This window comes from Crocodylus porosus, unplaced genomic scaffold, assembly GCF_001723895.1.
Source record: "Crocodylus porosus isolate Cpor-Errol unplaced genomic scaffold, CroPor_comp1, whole genome shotgun sequence".
NCBI lineage: Eukaryota > Metazoa > Chordata > Crocodylia > Crocodylidae > Crocodylus > Crocodylus porosus.
Window position 1 is genome coordinate 53,319,198 of NW_017728947.1, and position 18,360 is coordinate 53,337,557.

General features: G+C 45.1%; 1 protein-coding gene across 1 annotated transcript in view; it reads left to right on the forward strand.

Moving 5' to 3' along the window:
- The window catches only part of LOC109320784 (cytosolic phospholipase A2 delta-like), a 52,569-nt gene extending 34,938 nt beyond the window's left edge, over nt 1-17,631 (forward strand). The window contains exons 20-25 of the mRNA XM_019551040.1: nt 24-161; nt 4,796-4,903; nt 10,048-10,239; nt 12,501-12,667; nt 16,088-16,274; nt 17,077-17,631. Of these exons, the coding sequence (XP_019406585.1) occupies nt 24-161; nt 4,796-4,903; nt 10,048-10,239; nt 12,501-12,667; nt 16,088-16,274; nt 17,077-17,285 (1,001 nt within the window). The 3' untranslated portion in view covers nt 17,286-17,631. The remainder of the gene's footprint in view (nt 1-23; nt 162-4,795; nt 4,904-10,047; nt 10,240-12,500; nt 12,668-16,087; nt 16,275-17,076) is intronic.
- The last annotated feature ends 729 nt before the right edge of the window (nt 17,632-18,360 follow it).

The following is an 18,360-nucleotide window of genomic DNA, read 5'->3' on the forward strand; positions in this document are numbered from 1 at the left end:
CATCTTTTTTCTTGTGGTTACAGAATGGTGTGAATTTTCCCCTTTTGAGGTCGGATTCCCAAAATATGGTGCTTTCATTCGCTCAGAAGATTTTGGAAGTGAATTTTTCATGGGGCAATTGATGAAGAAGAATCCAGAGTCCCGGATTTGTTATCTAGAAGGTGATTGTGCTAATACAACATGATTTTACCTGAACATTCTAAGAAAATAAAAGAAACCTAGATGCTCATTGGCAATAATAATGGTGTCACCAGCCAGCCAGGCTTATGTTAATAGGCTATTCCACAGAACAAAATTTGTAGGAAACCCAGGACAAAAGCTATGTGAAATGATTAGCAAATTCTTTCCTGTTAAATAGGTAATCAATCATTTATAGTAGATCAGATAAAGAAACAGGATTAGCTACCAGCATTTTAACTGAGCTGAGAACTGAACTTTGCAAACAAGTTTTGGACTAAGGAAACGAATTGTGAATTCATGAGAGAAACTCTGGCTTTAACCTATTTCTATTTTTATTAAATTCTTTCTGAATTGAAAGGACAAATATGAAATCATGCAAGTTTAAGCTGTACTATTTTATCTATTTTTGATCACCTCATCTCTCAAAAGCTGTACTTTTTAGAGAAAGCTGTGAATTCTAAGTCACCATATTTTTTTCACAAATTCGGTGCACCAAATAAGGCGCAACTTGTTTTTGGAAAGGCAGAATAAAGAAGAAAAGATGTTTCCAGCATTATAGTTTAACCCAAAGCTGAAACCCATGCTCATGGATGAATCTAGGATTTTGAAAACGGTGGCATGGTTCATCATCTCATTTGAAAACTGCTGAAAGCGATTTTGAAAACGGCGTTGTGGTGCATCATCCCATAATATATTTTGCTCCAGTTAAAAAGAAACTAGAAGCTTTGCTAATATGCTAGGGGCCCAGGACTATATTACTCAGTTTAAGTTCCAAACAAAAATAATTGTAGCTGAGTATGGGGGAGTGACTGCTAGCTCTAGGGTGGAACAGGCACCTTGTGTGGGGGGTTCCCCCGCCTGGCCACAGACAGACTGCTCCATGTACAACCACATGTGGGTTCCTCAGACACCCCACCATGGCCTCACAGTGACCTTTGCTGTCATTCATGCATTACCCTTGCCACCTCAATACCCCCTGGATCTACTTTGTCCTTTGTTACCCCATATATTTCACCCCACTGTGTGCTAAACCCACCAGACCCCTCATGCCATGCTGCGTCCTTCCTTACCTCCTCACTGCATCCATAAATACATTGTCCCCATGAATCCACAGCACTGTGCACAGTCCTGTCCTCATTACAACCTAGCCCCCTGACCCCTTACCACCTCCTTATACACACCTGAGCCCTCCTCTGCCCCTCTGAGCATTCATGCCCCTTGCTGAAATCTCTTACATCTCCACAATATCTTGTTATCAACAACTCCCTCATACCTGGGATGGCCATATTATGGTTAAGGGAATCCAGGATGTGGGGGGGCTGCCACTGTGTGTACGTGCATGCACGCATACCTCCCTACCTGACCCTGTCACTCCCGGGAGCCCTGATGGTGGGGTGGGGTGGGATGGGACAGCATGGAGGCCCATGCCTGGGTTCCATCCCCTGTGTACAGATGCTGGACCCAGCTGGGAGTGGCCCTTCCTCCTGGTACCGGCAGCCATCGGGGGCTACCACTTGCAGCCTGGGCCTTGGTAGCAGCTGCAGTGACAGGACACAAGGCTGCCAGCAGCAGGTGGCCATCCTGGCTCACCCTGCGCAGCTACATGAGCCCCAGCCCCCTCCCTGGCTGCTGTGCCCTAGCTGATCCCCACCCCATGCAGGTGGAGCGATGCAGCCTAGCCCACCCCATGCCTCCAGCCGCTCGTCAGCAAGAGCTGGGTCTTGCACTGCAGGTGGCAGCAACCTCTGCCTCTGCCTGCAGCAGCCAAATCTGGGCCTTGTCATTCAATTTACACCAAACAGTGGGGATGTCGGGATGACCTACGAAATCTGGGGCTGTCCCAGCCGATCCAGGATATATGGTCACCCATAGCCCCAAACCCCATCTGCCCCTCATACCTCCCCACCCAAATAATGCCCCATGCTCTCCTCACCCTGCACCTCCCTAGTCCACAGGCTCCCTCCCCTTCAACAACCCCTTGGTTCCTGTGACTCGCAATCCAGACCCTCATGGCCTCCAGAAGACTCTTTCCCTCAAAGTCCTTCCCAAACAGTTCCACCTGCCTCTGACCATTGGGCAGCTGGGGGCAGGTCTGTAACTTCCCCTCCACACTCTCTCCCTTCCTCACAGCATGCCCATAGCTGGCTCCATTTCCCTCTCTCAACATACAGAAACAAACAGTTGAGTTTAGGGGAGGACTTGCTTCAGCCACTGGCAGCACCACCACCAATCCCTCTCATCCACCAACCTGGTTGCACTGCTGGTTCTGCCTGCCACAGCCTCAAGCATCTGCTGCAGTGAATAACCCAGGAAAGAGTCATTGCAGTAATTTACTGTATTTCACAGCATATAGGTTGACACGGTGTATAAGTCAACCCCATTTTTCTGATCCAGAAAGTTAGGAATGTCATAGATCTGGCATAAAAGTCAATCTAACTTTTTGGATCAGAAATATAGGGTTGACTTATACTGGCCCCTGTGCACCCTCACTGTGGGCTGGGCCCCAGGGGGTAGACGCATGCTGCAGCGCTCCTTGCAGGGGATGGGGCTGGGTTTGGTGCTCGGCTGGCAAGGCCCAGGCAGTGCCACTCACAGGGGATGGGGCTGCACCACCCAAGCGCTGAGTCCACCCCCATCCCCTGCAAATGGTGCTGGGCTAAACTGGGGTGGCCCCATCCCTCATGGGCTATAGAGATGTCGCTCAGCCAGACACTGAGCCTTGCCCCATCTCCTGCGAGCAGTGCTGCTTGTGCCATGCCAGATGAGCACTAAGTCTGGTGTTGCTTGCAGGGGATAAGGCTGGGCTTGGTGCTCAGCTGGCACAGCCCAGGCAGTGCTGCTTGCAGAAGATGGGGCCAGGTTCAGTGCCCAGCTGAGTGGTGTTTCCATAGTAACAGCAATGCCTGCAGGCCACACTTGGGCTGGGCCCGGGGCCAGGCCCAGGCCCCATAGCCTCCAGTGACAGGGGCGCTGTCGGTAGATGAAGACCAGATCGGGGTTCAGCTGGGGCTGGATCCAGGCTAGGGCAGCACTGGGGTGGGGGTCAAAAGTAATGATACAGTGTATAAGAAGAGGTTGAATTTTAAGAGTTAAAAATTGGGGTTCAAAACTCAACACATATCCTGTGAAATACAGTATCTCTTTGCCTCACCTTTACAGCTCCTTCCTCTTTCAGACCCTCACCACTTTATAGCTTAGACTGCCTTGAGCCCTGCCCTTCTCCTCCCTGACTGATTTGTTGTGGGTTTGAGCCCCTAGGAACAAATCCATCCATTCCAGGTTCCTAAGTAGCAGCTCACATTTACTGGGCATGCTGGTAGGGGTGAGCAGAGAAATATTCCCACGTGAAGATGACAAGAGAATTGTAGAAGAAAGGCTACCTTGATTAGTGGAAGATCAAGGCCATTAACACTTACAGAGTAAAGAGATTAGCTGCAATCAAGTAGATAACAATGAGACATGAAGTCAATTGACTCCCTCAGCTCCACCTGAATAGAAATGCATCTTTCACTGCCTGGCAGTTTGCCTTATCCTTCCATGGAGCAGGAGTCAAAGGGTGAATGCAACTGCACTGCTAACTGCCCCAGTGCCCCAATCCACCATGACTGATCTGTAGCTGAAGAGTAGTATATTTACAATTTGGAAAAGAGCTAAAAACAGTCTGTAAAGTTGTGAAATAGGAAGAGAGAGACCAGGGTTAGCTAAAACACAGAAACATTTCCCAAAGAACGGTTAATATGATTAGTGTAACATCAAGACCATTAAAAAGGAGAGACTATTGTTACCACCTGTTGAGTGGAGAACAATGAACCAAGTCAATTGACTCAGCTGCCTGAATTCAAGAGCCACTGCTGCTGGAAACAGAAATCAAAGTTGGAGCATGAATCAAAACTGTGTGGTTTTATTTTGAGCAGAAAGTCTGCTTCCCCACTTGAAGCACGTGCCCCAATTTTGAGTGGCTGTTTTTTTGCAAAAAAGGAATGTGTGGTACATGAGTAAATATGGTCCAATGGCTTTGAGAAGAAAAATTCTTCAGTATGATTTTAGTCCTGATGAATGGGCATTGGGAGGTAAATAGAAATAGGCCCCTGCCACATGTTACATATATTAGTCAATTACGTGGTTAATTGTGCAATAAATTTAGATGGGCACACATGTAAAGTTAGACTGGCCAGCTTTAACTTCAACGTGTGGCAGGATTCTTAGGTAAATCATATTTAATGAATATTTTTGTCTCTTCCCTTATATTCTGTAAATTAGCAAATATGTACTATGCAATGGAAGAAGTTCAAGTTATATTTATGGAGCGTGCTAAATATGGAGCAGCATGAAAAATAGTAAATGCATCTGCAACCCACATGGCAGGCTCAGAGTTTCTGTTCATACTCGTACTCTGCCTGTAACTTTGGCACCTGACCATGGACTCTTCTTTAAATATCTGGCTCTGTCTTGGAAACCAACTCAGAGTTCCTAGATCTGCATCTTGCTTATATATCAATAGGCAATTATACATTGGCTCATGTCTAATTTGCAAGTGCAACTTGTGCAGGCTAAAAGAGTAAATCTTGCATGAACTGCCCACATTGATATTTCTTTGATGTGTTTGGTCTTGCAGGCTTATGGAGTAACATCTTTGCTGTGAATCTACTTGATATCTGGAATGCCTTTGGTAGTTCAGATAAATTTTGGCAGCAACATGTCCAAGCCAAAATAAAAAATATTGGTAAGTTTCTTATAGTAACTTCTTTCTGTTATTTGTCAGTCCACATTTCAAATAAGGAAAAGGAATGAAAGAAATTAAATCTCCAAGATGTTTTGAGGTTACTGAAAGCTATCCACATCATGCAAGGACCGTCTCTGAAACAAACAGTGATATGCCTAGGTGAGATGGTCAAAGTTTCAACACATATACACAGAGGCAACTAAAATACTTCATAATAAAAGATGACTCAAAAGAGAAAAAAAGACCATTTGAAATTTTTCTGGAAACTAGGTGGTAGAGGAATGAAGAGAAAAGTGTCTGGGAGGTCAGGGGCTGGGTAGAAGCAGCAGCTAGGGCAGGAAGGGTGTTTGATAGGAACTGAGGGGAAGTGTTACCTACCAAGATTAGGTTGAGGCTAAGAACAAATGGGGAGTAGAATAGTATCTAGGGTGGAGTAGATAGGCTACAGAAAATGGGTATACAAGCACTAAAATAGATTTTCTAACAGTAATAGAAACTGAACCCAAGAAGTCCTGAGTCTGTACATAGTTTTTTTGTCAGAAAACTATTGCAAAATGTGCTGGCAGTGTGTGTACCTCATCTTCCTTCTAGTAACTTGTCCACACAGAATATAATACCAGATACTCTATTAATTCATGTAGCAGAAGTCTGTGCTGTGGTTCTAAATGTCAGGATGCTGATGATGCTGACTGAAATGGGGGTCAGTGCAGTTCAACATGATGGAATTTTTTTTTTTTTTTTAGTGATTCTTTTTTGAAAATAGACAATTACATTAAAATGAAACTATGTTCAAAGACTATTGAGCACTCAAAAGTTGAGATCAAGTACTCAAAGTTAAGAAATACTAGATTTAAGGTTGTGGCTAGACATTCAAAAAGCCCGAGTCTGAATTGATTCAGTCTTTGCAGGTTAGTCTAACCTACAGAGATTGAACCAGTTTGCAAGTGGATATACATTCACTTCTGATTGAGGAAATGTAGGCACTTCCGATCCAGGAAATGCCTGCAGTGGCTTAGGCTAGAAGCTGGGGGTGCTAGAGTGAGCCCTCCTTTCCCTTTCATGGGGCTGAACTGAGTCGGGGGGATTGGCCAGGCTTCAGCAGGATACTAGGATTAGGGTGGGGTTTAAACCCCCACCCTGGCCCACACTGTCCCTAGCCATGGTGTGCCTGGAGGGGGATGGGGAAACAGCCTTCAACAGGCTTTTCCCCCACTCGCTGCTCAAGGGGCAGGTGTGTTGCCAGACACTGGCCCCTAGGTAGCACTCTGAGGCAAAGGGCAGGGAGTGGGGGCGGAGAAAGGACTGCCTGTGTGGATTACATTTGGCTGTTGACACTGAGCTTTTCAGTTTCCCTCTCCCTGCTTCTTCATACTCTCTGCAGCTAACAGGTGCTGCATTCATTGCAAACCAGGTCATTTCTCACACCTTTCAGCAAGCCAGCAGCCAGCATGGAGCTCATCAGAACACAAGGCTTATCAGCCCATCAAGAAAACAAACCCTCTCATTAGTGTAAGCTATTCTTACACAACTTTTTGGGAAGTATTTTTAAGGAAGGAGGGAGGGACATTACCAGCTGACCTGTTGATTAGCTCCAAAAAGCCTTAAGTGAACACTGTTCTGTCTGCTTTTGTTGCAGTGAAATTGGAGACACACACACATAGGACATTTAACAAGGATGTGGTAAAGCTTGAGGGACTCCATAGAAGGGGAACCCCTATGATCAGAGACTTGCACAGCAAGCCATACAAGGATAGGCTGAGGGACCTGGGACTCTTCAACCTGAAAAAGAGAAGGCTGAGAGGAGACTTGGTAGCAACTTACCACGTCATCAAGAGAGTACATCAAAGGCTCAGTGAACAACTGTTCACCTGGGCACCCTTAAAACTAGGAGTGATGGCCACAAACTCCTGAAAGAATGTTTCAGGCTCAACATTAGGAAAAACTTCTTGACAGTTAGAGTATTCAGATTGTGGAATAAGCTGTCTCCAGAGGTGGTGCAGTCACCTACCCAGGAAATTTTCAAAAGAAGACTGGACAGTCACCTTGCTGGGGTCACCTGACCTCAGTTGTCTTTCTTGCCTGGTGCAGGGGGCTGGACCCAATGATCTTCTGAGGTATCATCCAGCCTTACAATTATTGAATCTATGAATAGATACCTCTCAGCATTAGCTAGCATGGGGGTGACCAGATGCCGCTAGGGCCTGGGCTGCTGGCATCCACGCTGTGGGAGAGGGGAGGGAGGATGGGGATTCCTACTTAAGCAGTGATGGGGCAAGGGGCAGGGGACTCTGCTGTGCCTGCAGTCTCCATCTCCTCCTCAGCTAGCCAGAGTTCTGGCTATGGAGGACAGGAGTGGGGCCAACTCTGCTTTCTGGAGCAGAGATCCCAGCCCAGCCCAGCCCAGGGCTGAAAAGCATGCTAGGGGACTCTGATTTAACTTGAACCAGGAAGGGGTCTGAGACAGAAGTTCCATAACCCAATTTGACCCAAATCAGTTAAGTGTGATACTACATTCAACCAGGTTTATCTTAAATCAGTTGTGGCCATTTTGAAACTGGTTTATGTGCACTGAACTTCTGTTCTGTTACAGGTTTAAACCAATTTCTGATCAGTTAAACCAGTTTGTGTGTAACTTCTGTCCCTAGCCTGCCTGCCTAATTTTCATTCAGTCCTTTTGTGTGTATGCTTTACAATACAGATTTTAATTACATGAGCATGTACTGGTTTTCTGTAGGATCTTGCCTCATTCAGGATGGAAGATGCACCCAGTCTGGTTATAAATAAAGTTGTATAGTGAAAGGAGGTAGCTATCCTGTCTACTAGAATGTCTGCCTTGTTTGTTCCGGGAATCAAATGCTGTCCTGGGCAACTGGGGTGTCTTCCTACCTCTGCCATAGGGTTGTTAGGCACTCATTTTGTATTTCTCATTTTCCAGGCGACTTTGGGACAAGATTTACAGACATGTAGGAGATTCTCTGATAAAGCTAAAGTCAATGAGAGCTGGGCTTTGAAAATCTTTAGTGCACCAAAATGTTGAATTTTCTAAAATGTCAGGTTTTAAGCATGTCAGATTGATCTTCTTCAATCAGTGGATGTTTTCGATCAGGTCTGTCCATCTTCCAAATGGCAGGGGCTGCACATCAGTGAGGGCTGCATACTGTAAGGGCTGCACTAGATGGAGCTATGGATCACTGGGCTGTGTGCTGTGCAGTAGGGCTGTGCAAAACAGCAATGTTCTGCTTCGACACCCATTTCAATGGAACAATGTTTTGTTTTGAGTTTTGTTTAGTTTCGAAAGCACTGTTCTGTTCCATTTCATCGAAATGATTTAGGTTTCAATGCTGTTTCAATGTTTTGCCCATAAGCTATAATGGGGAAACATGAAACAGCCTATAACTTTCTTATTTCTTGCCTGATTGTGATGAAACTTGCAAGGATGGTAGCCTTTTCCGAGGGCACAAAGCCTGCCAGGTTTCAAGGAGATAGGTGCAGGGGTTTCTAGGAAACCACCTCAGGCTGCTGACAAGCAGGAGCTGAGGAACAGGAGCAGCGTCCTGTCATCTGGCAGGCAGATGGGGGGGCCCAGCACCCCTGGAAGGAGTCCAGCAGAGCCCCCGCAGCCCTCCCGGGGGTGTGGGCGGGCCCCTGATCTGCCTCCTGGATGACAAGAGGCTGGTGCTGCCACTGGCCCTAGGTGGCAGAACCAATCTTCTCAGCACTGAGTGCGGGCTGCGCCCGGCGCTGTCCCAGGTGGCAGGAGCAGCCTTCTGTGATCCAGCAGGCAGATCAAGGGCCTGCCTGCACCCCTAGGAAGAATCTGGCAGAACCCTGCAGCCCTCCCGAAGGTGTGCCCCCGATCTATCTGCTGGATCACAGGAGGCTGCTCCTGCTTTCTGGCTCCTGCGTGTTACCACCCTGTTGGCCAGATCATAGGGTGCTGCTCTTGCCACTTGGGACCCAGTGCTGGGGAACTGAGCCCGGCTGGGGGAAGTACCTCCTTCAGCCTGGCTGAATTCCTGGCTGCTGGCAGCACTAGGGAACTCAGCTGGGCTGCAGGAGGGGCTTCCTCTAGCTCGGCTGAGTTCCCCAGCGCTGGGATCACCTTGGCACTCTCCCCTGTCTCCCACCACCTGGCTGGCTGCTTCAAAATTCAAAACATTTCAAAACATTTCAAATGTTTTGACTAGCCTCATTTCATTTCAAGGTTGTTTCAAAGCCCTTCGTTTCATTTTGATTTCACTGTTTTGAGCTCAAAACGAGTGGAAACAACCTCGAAATGAAACAGCCCTCAAAGCTTTGCACAGCTGTACTGTGCAGACATCCCTGCTATAGCACCACACATCTGCACTCCCTTCCAGGCTGTGTACCCACAAGGCCCTGGACTCACCTTCCATTCCCTGCACTCTCTGTTGCATTGCCCTGCCTCTGAGGGAGGGGCAGGGAGTTGCAGCCAAAGAAGGGGGGTGGGGGAGGGAGCCCAGAACCCTGTGGATGGAGAAGCCCAAAGCCCCCTGTTTTGCTATTGCTTCTGGAGTGATGGGAAGAGCAGCAGCTAAGCAGGAGCCTGGGGGTTCACAATACAACCCCTTGCGGGTACCCCACAAGCTGCCAATCGGACAGACCTTCTTTAGATCTAAATCATTCTTTGCCTCAAATCCTTCTCTGCCAAAAAAGAATACATTTGTGACCTAATTTTAGAGTAATTTTGGAATATAAATGAATTAGCCTTTATCAGTTGCTCAAATAATATGGAGAAACTATCGTAGAAATCCATCTGAGGATGATTATGTCTAGATCAGGGTTTAGCTCTGGGCTGAAGGGACATATTTCAAATGTTGAGGATAAAAGGAACTGCTGAATACTTGTTCATTCACAGAGCACTATGCCTCTTGTGTATTGAGTAAGGGTGGGGTTGTGTGGAAAAATAACATACAACCATATAATTAAAGATGGAATTGTTTTATCATATATAGATGATTGCATAGCTAATAGCAATTCTGGCATTTCCAAAATGTGTCCTTGGTTTCACAATTCTTATGATCTTTTAATGTTTTTAAATGACACTCATCATATAATTCTATTGAAGTGGCAAAAGCAGTCCTTGATGGGTTTTCTGCCTACTACCAACTCTTTTCCCTCTGCAGAGGAAAAGCATGCTCTGTCTAAGAGCTCCTCCTACCTGGGGACATCATGGATAAATCCAGCAGGAATGCTCTCTAAGATCATTAAGGATATTCTAACTGATCGTCCCCTACACCATCATGTCCATAACTTCCTAAGAGGTCTCCAGTTGCACAAGGACTACTATCAACAGAGCCCATTTTCTATCTGGAAAGGTAGTCCCAACCAATCAGCATCCTCACACTGGGTTGCTATATTACAGACTTTTCAAGCATTGCCTTCTCAAGAAAGGCAACTGAAGAGGTTTCCAAGAAAATTTTAAATGACTTGTCTACTCTTCTTCCCCTTTACCTTTTTTTTTATGACACTAATCATATTAGGGATCTTTCTACTGCCAGTGTATTCTGGTGTGCTGGAGCCAGTTTTGCTTTCTCCATAACCATCCAGCCTTTGGTGACACTTGGGGAAGCAGAAAACAGTTTTATCTGTGTTTATGTCCTTTTCTCAAAGCAGTTGCTTTCTCCAAGATGTTCCTTTTTCTTGAAGATGCCAGCAATCTCTGGTTTTACAAAGATCGCTTTTAAATGCACAGAAAATGTTATTACTCAGATGTGCTCAAACTTATAGTGCAGTGGATTGGTTAACTGATGTGAGGTCTTTCCCTGGGCTGGATCAGACCCCACGCACCAGGATTAGGCCTTGTGCCACCTCTGCTTCTCCCTATGCCACCTCCTTTAGCCCCTCCCCACAGGATCAGGCCCCATGCCACCTCCCTGGGGCTCTGCACCTCTGGGGCTATGCCACCCACACCATCTCTGGGGCTCTGCACCACCTGCACAGCCTATTTGGAGCTCCTTGCTGCCTTCTTCAGTTCTGTACTGCCCATACCACCTTCCACAGCTCTGCACTGCTTCTTTCAGCTCCATACTGCCCATGCCACTTTCCTGAGGTTCCACGCTGCATACCTGGGGCCCCACACTGCCTCTGCTTGGCCCTGTGCTATAGTATCAGGCCTTGCACCACTTCCAGCCAAGCCCTGGGTGTCCAACTGGGGCCCTGGACCATGCCTGGATGCTGATCTAGCATGTTATCCAATCCATGGGCTGCCCACAGGTCTGGAAATTTAGCTGTGGCTGAGTGATAACTACTGCCACTGCCAAATCTTTGGACCTGTTGGGATCCCTGAGGGCTGGATGGCATGGCTCCATGGGCTGGATCTGGCCTGGAGGCTGGAGGTTAAGCACCCCTGCTATTATTGTTTCCTTCCTAGCTGGCATAAATAGTCACTTTTGCCTCTGCACATTTTAAAATGGTATCTCTGAGGCATGTCTGAACAAACCTTCACTGAGTAAGTTTTGGCTTTTTGGTAGGGGTTGGAGAATTTTAAAAAAATGTATATAAACATCAGATATTTAATACAGGCAGTCCTCAACTTACAACATTTTGAATTACAACATTTCACACTTACAATGTTTATAAATTGACACCCTGTTTCAACTTTATGACATCGGTTTCAACTTTACAATGCGTGATCAGATGCAATGTCACTCCAGCGAACAAGTCGCTTATCTCCTTGGAGAACATCTGTCCAAGCTTCCTTGGACACTTTCTTTAAGAAAGCAGACAAGACTCTAGGAAAACCTGCAGCTGAGACTCCTGAGAAGACTCCAGTCAAGAGTCCTTCAAAAAGTCCAACCAAGAGCCTTTCAGAAAGTCCAGCAAAGTCACCTCAAAGAAATCCTTCCAAATCAATATGATTGCTATTTACAACATAAATACATTCATGTAGCTATATTACTCATCTATAATTGATTGAGTATAAAATTCTGGGATATTTTTGGTGAAAATAGGGTATCAGGTTTTGGTTCAGGAATGAATCCCCAATTTATAACATTGTTTCTTATGAGAAAATTTGTTCTGAGTTGCAACGTTTTGACTTAAAACACGGTTTTCAGGAACCAATTGTGCTGCAAGTCTGAGGACTGTCTGTACAAAGCTCTGTGAAACCACTAGAATAGATTTAATGTCATAATCCATTGCAAAGAATTACCAGCCTATCAGTTCCCTTACAATGTATACAAAATAGATTCTGAATGCGCCTTTGGGGGGAATAAAGGTATGAGTTTTCTTGGGATAGATAGGAAAACCTTCAGAAATGTTGTGCAGTTCCACATTTTTACAAAGAAGGACTGAAAGAGGAGTTAGGGTTCTCCCCCCGCCCCTAGAGTGGCTTCTTGAGCCTCAGTTTTGTTATTGCTGATGAACATTGTGGGGGAAGTAAAGATTAAACACTGAGTTTAAAAACCTCCATTCTTTAGTCAATTCTTTCAAAATAAGTTTGATGGTGCCATTAGACAGCAGCATTCCCAAGGCAATCAGATACGATTACTCTTATTTCTTCTCTTTATATATAAATTGAAAGAGAATAATCCAGATGAGCTCTCTAAACTAATAGCTAGAATTACCTGCTTTTTAGACTCTCAGCTGGATGTGTTCCCTAACCAGCTGACACCATCAGAAGATGATCTGTGTCTGGTAGATGCTGCATATTTCATCAATACCAGTTGTCCGCCACTCTTGAGGAAAGAGAGGAATGTGAACATCATTCTGTCATTTGATTACTCCCTGAACACAGCATTTGAGGTATTTGATTTAATTTTTCTTCCCTTGAAAGCATCAATTTTTTTATCATATTGTTTAACTTGGCTACAATTATTGAGGAGCTGTAAAGACCAAAAAATGCTAAATATGGCCCTACTCTTAAATCTGCCATCTTTACCTTAGGGATACCATCCTTTTTATAAAGTATACTAGTGTAAAAACCCATAAGAATGATGGGCATAAATAGGCTACTTGTTACAGAGTATTACGTTTCTATAGTCCACTGTGTCATTACCAACTTGAGCTGTTCTGCCTGGTCTTCCTCTATACAACGGGTGTCCATCAATGTTTCCAAGTATCACCTCTGAATTCCTTTGGATGTTTCTTCTGACATTGATGATTTTCTGTGCATTTGGATTCAATCCTCCACCTGGTCCATGAATCATACATGTTGTCACAATGATCTTTGCTCAACAGGCAATGCACTATTGTACAAAAATGTTTGTTTCTAAGTTCTGGTAATGCTTGTTGTTCCGATTCATCATCAAATCCTGCAAATACTCTGGAAATGGTCTTTTTGGAGGCAGAATCACTTTACCCTTATGACAACAACTCTGGAATTGACCATCTGACGGTCTTTCAGCTTGGAAGTTTAAAGAGCTACAAAATTGACACACTATGTTCCTCAATCCACAACTATGTTCCTCAATCTCATTTTCAGTGAATTTATTGTTGTCTTCTCTTTCAGCCTGTCTTCTATTGCCTGTGCAAACCCTTTGCCTTTCCATTGCATCTCTTCTATGATGTCCTCTTTGCTCGTTTGTTTCATTTTGCCTTACTCTTGTCATTCTTTCTGCATTCAATTGCCATCTATTCTGTGCTTCACTTTGGTAAGGGTGTTATGGGTTAAGGTTAAAGTAAGGGTGTTAAGGGACAACTTTTGCTCAGATACCGAGAGTTACACCATAACTAATTGAAACCAATCACTAGAAATCCAGAAAGGTGAGCGCAAATATGTTTTTTTTGAGCATGACAGACAGAATGACAAAGACACAAATGAAGCAAATTATTATAGAAGATATTGTTATAGTTAAAATAACTCTTACTATAGTTTAAGTCCTGAAGGTACAGACTTAATATATCTGAGATGCTTAACTTTGTGAATGCAGTGCTCTTTCTACAAATCCACACATACAAATGGAAAGTGAACTCAATTAGAGAATAAATCTTTATGAGCATATTGTTTGTAAATAAGAAAAAATAAAATATAAGGCTTATTTTAACCATAGTTATATGTGAGGAACAATTATCCAAGACTGTTTCAATGGGCTTTCAACCCTAAAGACTCTTCAAAATTGGGGCAAAAATAACAAATTATTTTTGTTGCATCAGGAGAAAACCAGTAAGAATAAGTTTGCATTTGTAACCGTTGTCTGGCCAACATGGCTCACAGGCTCTAACAGACCTACAAGTCAATTACACAAACTTACATAAAAATAAAAAATCAAATAGTTCAGCTCATAACACCACTAGATAGTTAACAGAGGTAGCTGTGTTAGTCTGCAGTCAGATAGAGGCCTTGTGGCCCCCATGGTGATAGAGGGAGTGGGGCAAGGGGAGGGGCAGGGGCTGGGGTGAATCAGACTCCAGGTCTGGGACAGGCCATGGGACTGAGCCATGGGAGGCTTGTCTAGGAGTACGTGGGGAGGTGGGGATGCCTCCCCTCTACTGTGCACACCTCTGGGGAATGGGGGGCATGTGCCCCCCTGGATTTGTGAACAGGGTGGAAGCGGGCTGCCTGCTGCAGGCTGGGGCTCTGCACCTTGCTGCCTTTGCCCTAGGAGCTGCGTGCTAGCTGTGCGTCCCTTGCCTACGCAGTGGTAGAATGCATAACATAGCATCATGCGGCTCCTGGGGCAAAGGCAGCAGGGCGCAGAGCCCCAGCCAGCAGCAGACAGCTCACCTCTGCCTTATGCACAAATTTGCGGGGGCACATGCTCCCCATGTCTTGTTTGCGCGTGCGCGCAGTGGCGGGGAGCTGCCCTCCCATGCACCTGGACGAGCCTCCTGTGGCTCTGTTTCTGACTTCCCCTGGCCCTGGCTCTAGCCCCAGGGTCCTGTTCACTCCAGCCCCTGCCCCTGCCCTACTCCTTCCCTCACCATAGAGGCCTTGATCTGCTCCCCTCCTTCCCCCAGTCCTTCCTTTCCCCCCTCCACAGATTTATCTCCTGGGTGCTGCTCTACACACCGTTGGGCTGCATTCCTGGCTGCATGCATGCTGCAACTATGCATTTGCATGTGGTGTCCCAATGCAGCACTGATATATCAGTGCAGCTCTAGTCTGTCTTTGTCTGTCTGTGTGGCCCCTCCACTGCCCCTTACTGCTGTAGCACCCCAGAGCCTGTGCTGCCCTGCAGTTCCTCTGTACTACCACCACTACCCAGCTGGGTGGGCCAGAGGTGGCGGTGGCAAAGAGGAGCCCAGGTGCAGACTCCAAAACCATGTGCATGATTAACATGCTAAAAAGTAATGCATTAATTGGTTCTTCCATTGGTGTAATCACGCATGTTAACAGCGATTAATTAACAACCCTAATAATAAGTAATGTGAAGGGGCATCAAATTACATTGTATGGCAGCCATACAATGTTTTATCATGTCCATAAAACAGTACCAAAAATTTTTAGTTTTGGCTGAGTTTCAGTGTCTAGTTTTTTGGGTTTTTTACACTTTTAGCAACTGCAGTTTTAACTGGTTTAAATATTTCTAGTAACAGATGTTTCTTGCTTGAGAACTCCAATCATGCCTCTCTTGTTATATAAAAAAAAATCTTTTAACCAGATGTTTTAAACAGAGTATATGTTTGCAAGGGCAGATCCAGAGAGGGTGCAGTGGCATGGTTTTATCCCTGTTTTGGACCCTGGTGAAGAAGCAGCAGCTGGAGTCTATATTTAAGTCCCTGAAGCAGCCAAGAACTCTGCCTCCCCTTGGTTCTCCCTCATTTCACTGTTGTGCCCAGCAGCACATCCCTTCCCTTTTTACTTCCCCTGTCTGCCCACCTCTGGCTCAGCCAGGGACGGGAGCAGGCAGTGTGTGTTGGAGGGATGAAAGGGGAAGGAAGGTACCATTGAGCAAGGAGGGGAAGAGAAGGAGTGCTGAGGGGCAGAGCTGGGTTTTCACCTGCTTCAGGAACTTACTGTCCCTGTGATGTTGTCTACCAGCCTGCCTGGGGGAGGACGAGGGGCCAGGGGCAGATGGCGACTGGGAATGGGGGAATGCAGCCACCCTAGCTTCTTTGTTCATTGCTCCTGCACAATTCTTTCCAAAATCCTGGATCTGGTCATGTGTTTGCTGTTTATTTCTCGTTCAATATATTAATCTGTTTTACCTTTTTATATTCCCAATAGGTTAGCTTTACTTTTGTTGCTGAGTTTCTAATGTTGTCCCTTCTGTGGTGATATAGGTCATAGATCAGACTGGGCAGTACTGCTCAGAGCAGGGAATACCATTCCCGAAAATTGTGCTGAGTGAAGAGGAAAAAAAACATCCGAAAGAGTGCTATGTGTTTATGGATGAAGAAAATCTAAAGACTCCCATAGTTCTCCATTTCCCACTGGTGAACAACACATTCAGGAAGTTCAAGGTACCTGGTAAGCAGCTTGAATATCAACAAGAGAGAATTTTAACGCATAAAGAATCTATCCATATTATAAAAAGTGTATCAAAATTATCTGTTGGCTGTCCAGTAGAAGATGTATATGGCTTATTATTGTTGCCAACTAAATGGAAAAACTCTTCTTGGGTGCTATAGCCAGTGCCTTTTGGAACTGAAGTTCATCCTTTCTATTCAGTGTGCTCAATGTATGCCATGTGGTGTGTGGCAGATGTCATGACCATTGCTATTTCCCATTTTGCAGCAGTGAAGGTATAAATCTGTAAATACTGTTTACTTAAGTAACTCAGATTTAGGTAGTTGCAGGTCCTTGATCACTGTAATCAACTCTATCCCATGTGGATGCCAGGATAATAGACTGCAGGACACTGAAGGCTTTAGATCTTCAGAAGAGGGGATTCTGGCATCTTGGAATTATTTGCCTGTTTGATGTTGATGCCAGATATTTTTTGCCACTTGTTCGTGCCTCAAGTAAATCCAGTGTTGAATGGACTATGGTCAATAGAAATTTCTTCCATGGCCGGTATAGAGAATCCTGCACCTTTTTTTGTCATTCATGGGGATTGATAGTGTGCCCTCCTCAGTCACATAGGCCATTCAATTGCCCAGCTGTTCCAAAAGCAAAGAGTAAAATGGAAACATTTTTATATCACAAGAAGGAAAATTTACTTTCTCTAGGTTGGTACCTTCATAGATGTGCAAGCCTATTTAATGATAAAATGTCACTCTACATTTCCTTTCAACATTGAGCAAATCAAGTTGGTTTCCCTTTTTTACAGGGGTGGAACGCAGTCCTGCAGAGTTGGCAGAAGGAACAGTGCCTCTTGCTGGCTGTTGCTCACCTTATAACTTACTGAATATGACCTACTGCAAGGAGGACTTTGATAAACTGCTAAAGCTCACTGACTACAATGTCCAGAATAACAGAGACCTGATTCTGCAGGCTTTCCGCGAATCCATATCACGAAAGAAATGCTGCAGCAACTGAAATGATGCAAGCCTTGGGAGTTCTTCCATGCTATGCATTTCCTTTAACATGACAATAAGGAGAATTCCTCATGATCATGATATGATTTAATGCATTATTCATTAGATGTACAACACAAAAATGCTTCATATTTAAAACTCAGTTCTTTCTAATATTACACTAATATGGTCATGAGTCTTGACAATGAAGTTAGAATTTTTATGTAGGAGTGGCTGGTTATTTAATACATAGATAGTGTGAATCTCAGCCAGATCTATGCCGACTATGTGTTACTATCTAACCGTGACTTGCAGAAAATAAGTTGGCATTCTGTCCAATGGTCATGCATCCAGGTCACAAAAACACTTCCACCAGTGACACCTTTGTTGGCAGTTGCAGCAGAGAGAATAAGAAGTAAGCAAGCCATGGAGATGGAGAAATGTGTTAAAACCAGAAATGGATGCTGCAGATTTGAAATAAGGTGAACTGATGATGTTAGAAAAGTATTCCCTGCTCCTGCCCATCTGGTGTTTAGCTACATGGAGAACTTTATTTTCTAGGCCTGTCAAGCCCCCACCTTTCCCAAGTACTAAAATTCACTTTAAAGCGGGAGAGGTAGGTCTGAAATTGGATACTATTAAATGCCAAGTCCAGGTGCAACATCTTCAGTGTTTCTCTGTTTCTTTCCAACCACAGAGCTCATACATGTCGAGCCCCTAATGCCGGTGCACCTTTGACCTGCGAGCCTGGGTTGGCATGACCGGCTTGGCGCGAGGAGGGGGATTTATAACAGGGCAGGTGGGTGATAACGGTGAGCAGGAGTCAGAGAATTTAAACACAGCGTATGGTTATACAAAAGGTTTGTTTTACTTACGCTACTGATGTGCTGCAGCGTAGGCAGAAGAGTTGATGTATTCAGTTACAGCATGCAGATATCATGTTACCCAGCATTTACAGGGTGGGTAAGAGAGTTGCTTGTTACAGATTCCGAGCGATTAACACAAGCCGTTGCAGTCTGCAGATTACCGAGAGCTCTTGATAAGAAAGATAACATCAGAGATAGAGAGATAAACGGGGATATGCCAGAAAGATACGT